The sequence below is a fragment of the Ruditapes philippinarum genome, unplaced genomic scaffold (genome assembly GCF_026571515.1).
Source record: "Ruditapes philippinarum isolate M1 unplaced genomic scaffold, ASM2657151v2 ctg2613_1_1_1_1, whole genome shotgun sequence".
Lineage (NCBI taxonomy): Eukaryota > Metazoa > Mollusca > Bivalvia > Venerida > Veneridae > Ruditapes > Ruditapes philippinarum.
This window is the reverse complement of record NW_026856127.1, coordinates 184,216-194,427: the sequence shown is the minus strand read 5'-3', so window position 1 is coordinate 194,427 and position 10,212 is coordinate 184,216. Positions and strand designations below refer to the sequence as shown.

The following is a 10,212-nucleotide window of genomic DNA, read 5'->3' as shown; positions in this document are numbered from 1 at the left end:
AGATATTTTGATAAGACAACGTGGTCATTTCGTTCGTTTAAACGGTAAAAACATCGTAAAAGCTGAAAATCGAAACGAATACGTTTTAACGTATACAACCGTGCATGGGGTGGAGTGCGACAGGTGGGGCTTAGACTAGGATACACTTTTAATGTCAAGCCAATTAATTAGTACGGGATACTGCATGCAAATTGGTTTATGTCTTGATTATGTTTTCAATTATCTCCAATGTTCAAGATCGCTTGAATATAGGCATCCCATTTTGCTTTTTTCACCTTTTCAATATTTCTTAGATACTTACATGTTTGCTCGCAAAACATTCTGGTACTTTTCCACGTACGAGTATTTTGAATAAAATTTTTTAACGTGGCTGGGGTGTCATTCAGCACTAAATTGAGAAACTGGTAATCATCTGCTGGACCGCGGCATCCAACAGTTCTCAATTTTTTAAACTTTTGTATAAAATTCAAAGCTTTTTGAAAAAGGAAATCGAAATGTGATTCAAGCCTCATGACTTTCCTCTATATACCCATTTTTGTTCGGTTTTTATGCAGTTGATATATTCTTTCCGTCGTGGGTTATGGTGTGCCGAAAATATGCTAAAAAAGCTTTGAATGTTATAAAATTGTTTAAAAAGTTGGAAACTTACACTGTGATTGACCTATTTTCTCATTCTCATATCGAGTTACAGCACATTTCTGGATTAGCGGAAATTCACATCTATTTTTTACCTTTGTTCAATTTTGAGATCCATACGGGTTACACCGCTATGGTTTACACTGTTTTTGAAGATTATGTGTTTAGTTTGTAAAATGACGATTTTTTGGCTTGGGTCGCGTAAGACACCTCTGGTTTGTATTAATTATTTTCATTATTTTTTTTGTATGTATATTTTCTTGAAATAATGTTTCTTATTTTACTTTACATTGATGGAGATACACTTGTGCAAATTTTAAAATGCTTGAATTTTCTGTTTAACTAACTTAATCATATCACAGGCGATTTTAAATATTTAAAACCCATAACCGGCCGGATTTCTTAATTAAATGTAAATTCTAAATGAGATTAGCCGAACCCTATAGTGGCGAGCCTTGTCAGACTTCACAGCAGAGTAAGGTTTGATTATTTCCTATCTATCACCCGGAGATTTGGTGACGGATATATGTGTCTAAAAATACAGTAAGTATCCTACTAGTTCAACTTATATATCATCAGGGATGAATGTTATAAGCGTATAATATACATGTACGTTTCTGGCTTGGATTTGAAATGTATCCGTCATTAAATAGTTTTATCTTATGCAATTACTTAAAAATGGTTTTAAAATTACAATTGAAAACTGTTTATGCTTAAAGTATTCATGAAAAAAATCTAAGTTTTTAGAGAGATATATAGTTTTCAAAACAAATATAAGAGAAAAATATTTCCAGATGACGTGCGCCTAGAAACTTGTACGATCATAAAAATATATATAAAGAAGCACATATAGGTTGTAATAAAATAACCAATACAAATTTAATTATTTAAAAAATATTCGTAGTACTGTATGCATATTTCTTTCCTCCTTTTTTTTGGCTACTTCTTGTTTGGATATTTTTTTCTAAACAAAAAATACCAGTGTTCTATATAATCTGCTTATATCTATCTATAGCTAGCCTAATCATTTGCTTTAAAAAGTGTAAATTAATATATTCGATCTGCCATTATTCCCTGCGGTCTGGAGACCGGACCGCAGGGTATTGGTTCGCGTTTAACTTTTGAGGAGCACGTGACCTGTTTTCGGTACATGGAGGAGCACGTGATCTGTAAACCGTATATGATTGGTTAATTGACCTTTTCTAAAACCCAACTAAATACCGTTTGCCGGTACGTTACGGATTTACCTCTAGGGAATGTAGTTCGAATTACACCTAATTAAGAACAAAAAACTATTACGTGATATTTCTAATTTTCTATAATTATTTTACCGTTTTAGGTGGAAAACTTGAATGATGTGTTTGAAAATTATCAATGATTCTTTAATGTCTATCTCAAATTTTACAAACAATAAATTGTTTATACTGAAAATCTACAAGATTAAAATATACGTAGTGACATCTGCCATAATAAATAGAGATATTTCTGCGTAAACCTTGTGTGTTTACTTTTTTGCTCGGAATTATTCATAAAATGGTAGGCCTATTTAATAATTTTCTTAAAAAGAAATAATTGTTTTATGTTCGACCTTCTCAGGTCTTCAATGGTGAGCTTCTATATTGATCGATTATTGTCAACTATATTCCTGATACAAACGTTTATTTATCCCCCCAAACAATGTTGAAAATAGTTAAATGAAATATCTTTATATCATTAAAAATGTTCCCCGCAGGAAACCATTTTACTTGTTTAGACTAAGATCGTTTAGTCTTTTCTTATACCACAGAGCTATATATATTTAATTAAAGTCTCTGCTTATACTTATAGCCAAATCTTGATACAGATTTAGCTCAAATATCTAATACTGAACGCACATAAATAACATAAGATAATAAAAGTTCAGATAAAAATAATAAATTAATAAAAATTAAATTGACGTTTAAATATGATTTTTTTTTCAGAACAGCCTCAATTTAGTTTCAATGATATATAAGATACAATTTATTTGGACTTTAAGTTAAAATCAAAGTAAATTGTATATTTGTTCACATATATGTTTTAACGCGTTTGAAGCTCCTCACCCCGAAGTGTCTGAAGCTCCACACCACGAAGTGTCTGTGCTATAAATATCAGAAATTTACAACTGTTACTCTTTCAATTGATAAAGATGTTTTGTTTTTTTTAGAAATAATACAATACACACATTCAGAAGTCAAATGTGATATAGCTAAACACTCTTTAAACATTTACAATATACATAAGGAACGAAAAGAATAAGTACGAAAATTATTTTGTACAAAGTGCGTATGAGTTGCTTCCCCTAGTGATTTTTACCTGTCCAGTAGATGTCGCTATATTGTCAATAAGCATTTCGACCTTCACCTTTTATATTGTGTACCAAAAAATGTAATTATCTTAAAAAGAAAATAGAAAATGTGGCCGAAGTTGTTGTTAATTGTTGTGATTCTCTCCACCATTCTAGAATATGGTAAGTAATTACTGACTGGAACTGTTCAAGATGTTTTACTTATCAAAATACACCTGTAAATCCAGGTGTGTTGTTTAATAATTTAAATTTTGAGGAAGTCGGCCATTTTTTTCTGTGTACATGACTCACTTCTAATAAATTTCACTTCATCTTTCTGTAATTATGCCATCCGTTGAGTCAAAACTGGGCTAGCAGTTAATTAATTGTTAACACCTGTCCCTCTCCATTCCAAGAAGTGCAATATTGTACAAGTTACATCTGTTTAGCAAGTAAATTGTTCTCAAGTTATTTACTTTTAGGATGTCAATTTGTTCTGGATTCAAAAGATCTTGAAAATTTTGTTAAGGTTTTAGTTTAAGTGATCTATAACAGATGAAATCGATCATACCACAGGGACCCAGCACAGTGTTGGGATAGTGTAAAAAAGTAATTCTAAAAAATATATATACTGTATATATTAGAGACTCTATATATAAAGCATATTTTTTTTCAAGAATTACTTTTTTACACTTTCCCAACACTGTGCCGGGTCCCTTTGGATCATACATGTATTAATTAACTTGATTTTAGTTCTGGCATCCAAAACTTTATAAGCCGCTATTTAACATTTTTGTTTTTCATCTGATGCGGCATGTCATAGTATATAAACGGGTACGCTGAAGACCTTAAGCTAACTTGATTTCGTATGCCTGCCGATTTTACCTGGGATAGATTTCTGGACTTATCACCTCCATATTTAAATTGAGATTGAATTCTCCTCAGCACATTACACAGGATTTAATTTACAAATATGAATTATTTTTATAAATGAGATTTAAGTATGCATGACTTGACACATGTCATGATGTTACAATTTTGTCACCTTTGTTATTAGTGATAGTTGAGATCACTCAATATAATCCAATCAGTTGACCAATCAAGGTATATTAATGAAGGTCATGTCACACACACTAATTAATCCCGTTATAATACGATTACCATATAGTAATTAGTAGCCTAAAATTCCAAGACCAAAATGTTTATTAATTAGACTGTCCGGGAACCTGACCAAAGAGTTGCTGTTGTTTCATGCAACTGATATGTCAAAGACAAAAATAATACAGTTCATTGGAAATATATATAACAGTGTGGCTTGTTTCCTGCTCTTCAAGTACTAGCCATGCAGTTCTTTCAGGTGTTAAATGAAGGAACATGGTTTTGAGCCCAGTAGGATTAAAGAACCCATGATCCTGACCTATGTTGAAACTCCAATAGTCTTTAGACATTTTATGTGTTTGTGATAGTTTTTGACATAAATTTAAAATCCTTAATACAATGATTGCTTTTATTAAACTGTGTAGCGCTATTGGTAGAAAATAACTGATCTGAAAAATTGTTGATATCAAACCTATGGCTATTCATACATTTAGACACTTGTTGCTTCCTTTGACCAACGTATTGCTCTTTACATTTATCACATGTGACAAGATAATATAAGAATTTTCATAGAACAATCAGTATTGTTATTTACATTGTAATTCTTACCAGGAATATTAGTACTGCTAAATATATTACTTTCAATAATGTAGCTGCAATGTGTACATCTACTTCTACTACATCTGAATGAACATTTCGCATTTTTGTTATTAGACCTAACATTAGAATTAACAAGAATGTCTTTAAGATTTTTCGGTCTTTAAAATGCAACCAATGGTTTATGAAGCTTTCAAGTTGATACTTGATAGTTTTTGACACATTACAAAACAATTCAAGGAGTACCTATCTTGAAAAGCAATGTTCTTCATATTTATACCTTGCCGTTTGGCGTAGCTTCAGTTGAAACGCCAGACACCTTAGCCACAAGAACCCTCCAAACTGCATAACTTTAGAACATATGTATTAAGTCAAACACAGCTTTGGGGAAAAAAATCTCTTTGAATAGATATATACATATATACATCATACCAAATTTTACAGTTCATTGATCATACATTACATATTTTCAGGGGAGGCAATTATGTGCCATAGATGTTACAGTGCTATGGGTGGATGTGGTGAGGACGGTGTTGTTTGGAGAATGTTCCCGTGGAGAGACTGCGGAGACTCTAAGTTTTGTGTCAAAGTTATTACAAGAGAAGATGGTAAATCAATGAATTTTTTTGTTATGAAATTAAAGAACATAGATTGAACACATTTTGATTGTTCTTGTGACTATTGCAAAATTTTCAAGTGAACATTGGATAATTGTAATTATTATAAAAAAAGCTGAATAAAGGTCTGATAAAAAGGACTTGCATAAGATCAAATGCACAGTTGTGTTTTTTTAATGGATAGGTCATTTATAATTATCTATGCATTCAACATAATATACAATGAAATTTACATCAAGTTTTTTAAAGTGTTAATGAAATACTTATTATATAATAATGTGTTACAATAAAAGTAATTATGCTCCCCGAAAAAATTTCGGGGGAGCATATAGTCGCCGCCTTGTCCGTCCGTCCATCCGTCCGTCTTTCCGTCCGTCCGTCCGTCCCCTTTTCTTGTCCGGGACATAACTTTGAAACAACAAGAGGTATCAACATGAAACTTTGTAGGTAGATAGATCTCATTAAGTAGGTGTGCAGTGCACAAGAACCATAACTCTGCCTAACTCTAAAAGTATAAGAGGTATCAACATGAAACTTTGTAGGTAGATAGATCTCATTGAGTAGAAGTGCAGTGCACAAGAACCGTAACTCTGCCTTGCCTAATTTTTGAATTATCCCCCTTTGTTTATTTTACACTTTGAACTTTGTCCGGGACATAACTCTAAAAGTATAAGAGGTATCAACATGAAACTTTGTAGGTAGATAAATCTCATTGAGTAGGTGTGCAGTGCACAAGAACCGTAACTCTGCCTTGCTTAATTTTTGAATTACCTCCCTTTGTTTATTTTACACTTTGAAATTTGTCCGGGACATTACTCTAAAAGTATAAGAGGTATCAACATGAAACTTTGTAGGTAGATAGATCTCATTGAGTAGAAGTGCAGTGCACAAGAACCGTAACTCTGCCTTGCCTCATTTTTGAATTATCCCCCTTTGTTTATTTTACACTTTGAACTTTGTCAGGGACATTACTCTAAAAGTATAAGAGGTATCAACATGAAACTTTGTAGGTAGATAGATCTCATTGAGTAGGTGTGCAGTGCACAAGAACCGTAACTCTGCCTTGCCTAATTTTTGAATTATCCCCCTTTGTTTATTTTACACTTTGAACTTTGTCCGGGACATAACTCTAAAAGTATAAGAGGTATCAACATGAAACTTTGTAGGTAGATAGATCTCATTGAGTAGGTGTGCTTCACAAGAACCGTAACTCTGCCTTGTCTAATTTTTGAATTATCCCCCTTTGTTTATTTTACACTTTGAACTTTGTCCGGGACATATTTCTTAATGTATAAGAGATATCAACATGAAACTTTGTAGGTAGATAGATCTCATTGAGTAAGTTTGCAGTGCACAAGAACTGTAACACTGTCTTGCCTACTTTGGGAGTTATTGCCCTTTGTTCATTTTGACACTTTGAACTTTGTCTGGGACATTACTCTAAAATTATAAGAGATATCAACATGAAACTTTGTAGATAGATAGGTCTCATTTGGTGGAAGTGCAGTGCTTAAGAATCATTACTCTGCCTTGCCTTATTTGAAGTAATTGCCCTTTGTTTATTTTTACTTTTTGACTTTTGTCCTGGACATTACTTTAAAACTATTAGAGATATCAACATGAAACTTTGTAGGTAGCTAGATATTATTGGATAGAACTGCAACGCTTCAAGAACCTAAACAAAGCCTGGTCTAATTTTGGAGTTATTGCCCTTTGTTCATTTTTTTTATACTTTCCTGTGTCCAGAACCTTCTCGGGGAGCATCAACCGGTTCTTGTTTTTAGAGTCTTTTGCACTAGAATGATATTTTTTTCACATTAGTTCAATTAATTTTATGAGTGAAATATTTCTCTATAAAAGGAGACCTGGACTTGTCCAGGTCTGCTTTTATAGAGAAATATTTCACTTATGAAATTAATTAAATTGGTAATATTTCTAGGTCTCTTAACAAACACAATTATTTTAAAATTGTGAATAATGACTGATATTATTTAAAGATCCTATATGTTTTGTGATTGATATTGTTACTGTCTGTATACCACACTTGCAAACAAATATATATGTATATAATTATGCAAGTAAAACAATTTTCAAACATCGAAGAATGTGTAAAATGTGTACTGCAAATATTTAAGCACATTATATTTAATCAATAAATTAAATGCATTCATTTCTTATTGGAAAATTTGACTTAGAATTTATAGAAAATAAATTTCTAATTATCTCTCTTTATTTACATGAAATATTAAAATCGGTAATATCTTTATAAATAATGCTTATTGGAACTTACAATATTGACAAATCTTAATTTGAGCATCATATTTATGAAATAAAACCATGAAAAAAATGTGTTACAGGATCTTTAAGGATTAGTCTCTTTACAAAAAAACATAGTCTAAAACACCAAAACTATTTTGACCATTATTTTTATTTTGCAATTTCAGGCGAGGAGAAAATTATCCGAGAATGTGAGAATAATCTGATGAGATCTGCTTATCACCGTCTGAGGATGCCGGTTCTCCGTCGTCATGGTTACTGCGAACCGTCCCGAAAGAACGATTTCTGGAACCCAACTGAAACAACTGACTCAAATATGATGTACTGTTTTTGCAATGACTGGAATGGATGTAACTCTGCAAATAGTTTATTCGGAAAAGTGGTTCCGGTTATCTCTCTTTGTTTTTCATTATTATTTATAGCAAAGAGAGTGATCTTTTAAACACTATTTTCATCATGACAAAGTTACTTTTGTCTATTTTCAATGAATGAGTTGATTGGTTAGAAATAATTGAGAACAATTTGATTGATATTAATTAGTAAATAATATGCAATAATTTACTGTGTCTTCCAAGATACAGAAGGAAAAATGATCACAAGATACAAAATTTAATAAATAAATAAATAACTGAATGAGAAATTTTTGTAATCAGATAACAAAATTGCTGCTCAAAAAGCGCATTTTTTTATGTAGCAAGCCAACACATTTTGTTTGTTTCTTTTTCATACTTTAATAAATAATTATCATTCTAACACTCTTCACAAACTATTCCTCAAATAAACAGACTGTGCAATTGAGTGCATTATTATATGATATGTGCATGGCATATAAAGGAAATGTTGTTCGTCCAATGATGTCACTAATATTTGGACACCAAACTGTGTCAGGAAAATTACTTCCCCTCTCAATGTGTTTAAACATATTTTGTTGTAAATTCTCTTTCTAATTAGCATGTTAGAATGGATATAGATAGTAAATTATTTTCTAGCATTTTTCTATAATAATGCAAGGTTTATCTTTCAAATGCTTTGAAATTAATCACTCAAGCCTTAAAGTAACAAGCCTTCCTGATTAAATTTCTGGCATTTGAACTTACACATTGCACTATTCTACAACAACTACAATTTTTATCTCCAAAATGAAACATTTTAACATGCCGTGTTCTCAAAAATGGGGAGAAGTTAATTAACATACTTTTATTGCAGTGCTGGCTAGTTCCATATAATTATGTTTTATATCTGATATCTTAATCATTGTTCTTCTGTCTTAAATGATTTTCGTTTCAATTATATATTTTTGTAGATATTTCAGCAAAAAGTTCATTCAGGTTTTGTGTTATAGTTCATAAACTTACTCGATGAGGACTGTATCATAGAAATTGTAAATTCCATCATTTTTTTAGAATAAATCATATCACTTTGCATTTCATCAACCCATTTTTACAGTATGTACAATGTAAATTGTTTAGTAAATAGTTTGTTAATGCAAAAACTCATATGCAAGTGTACCTAAATTTTCAATTATACAATTTTATGGGAAATACTAAATGTTGGAAGTGACATGAAACTATGGACAGATTCATGCATTAACAAACAGTTGAAGTCAAACAAACCAAGCCTGTAACATCTCTAATTTTTCCTTTTAGGATGACCATAAAAATTTCCATGTTTCACAACTTGTTATTTCAAAAAGTTACCACTGTAAACTGTGATAGTATACTTTGGTATAATGCCATATATAGTAGAATATGATATTGTATTTTCATCAATATAGATAAATTTTGCTCATTCTCGTTTGTGTCCTAAGATATCTCGTTTGTGTCCTAAGATTTGTGACCCATTTGGAAATTTTCAGAAAATGATGTAATGATTTTAAATATCATGGAAACAAAACACATTTGGTTTAAACATATTTATTCAATATAACATTTATAACCTTTGCCAGTAAATAGCTTGAACAAGTTTGATGATAATAATATCCTAACTAGGTAAAACTTTAGTTGATATAAATTATATCAAACATATTCATGCATGATCCATTTGGATTTGAATGACATGCATTTAAACTACTATATTTGATTTGAAAATAGGTTGTATATATCTACAATGGAACAATTTCACGATTATACAACGGAACAATTTCACGATTATTCCAATTATATGTACATAGTCAAAATGACTTTTTTTTGTATTCAAAGATTTGTTCAAATCATTATACATGTTTATACATTCCAAGTTTAGAGTAAGAATGCATTCCAATCTGAGATGAATTTTTAGAAATTAAAATAAGAAAATCAAAATCTAATAATTTGTTTTGTTAGCTCTACTTTAAGTAAAAATGAAAAAAGAGAATGTTTAATATATTTTTATAGTTCCAATGGAATTGCATTGTTTATGTGCATGTCATACACATTTTAGGTCAACTAATGTGTCTTTGCTGATGAATCATATTCATGTACATTCAAAATGTACATTTGTTTCATGATGTATATACATGTAATTGATTGTTGGTGTCACATCATCATAAACTTGGTGTCACATGATCATTAACTTGGTGTCACATCATCATTAACTTGGTGTCACATCATTATGAACTTGGTGTCACATCATCATGAACTTTGTATCAAATCATCACAAACTTGGTGTCACATGATCATGAGCTTGGTGTCACATCATGATCCA

At 31.1% G+C, this 10,212-nt stretch overlaps 1 protein-coding gene across 1 annotated transcript; it reads left to right on the top strand.

Moving 5' to 3' along the window:
- The first annotated feature begins 2,963 nt into the window (after window positions 1-2,963).
- On the top strand, window positions 2,964-9,810 carry LOC132745483 (uncharacterized). Its single transcript, XM_060734433.1, has 3 exons — window positions 2,964-3,124; window positions 5,110-5,244; window positions 7,698-9,810. Exons 1-3 carry the CDS (start codon window positions 3,070-3,072, stop codon window positions 7,970-7,972), a joined length of 465 nt encoding a protein of 154 aa, XP_060590416.1. The 5' UTR covers window positions 2,964-3,069; the 3' UTR covers window positions 7,973-9,810.
- The last annotated feature ends 402 nt before the right edge of the window (window positions 9,811-10,212 follow it).

Coding starts and splice junctions, on each gene's coding strand:
- LOC132745483 (XM_060734433.1), top strand. CDS start 3,070: ATGTGGCCGAAGTTGTTGTTAATTGTTGTGATTCTCTCCACCATTCTA. Junction 3,125..5,109: donor CTCCACCATTCTAGAATATG/GTAAGTAATTAC, acceptor ACATATTTTCAG/GGGAGGCAATTATGTGCCAT. Junction 5,245..7,697: donor AGTTATTACAAGAGAAGATG/GTAAATCAATGA, acceptor TTGCAATTTCAG/GCGAGGAGAAAATTATCCGA.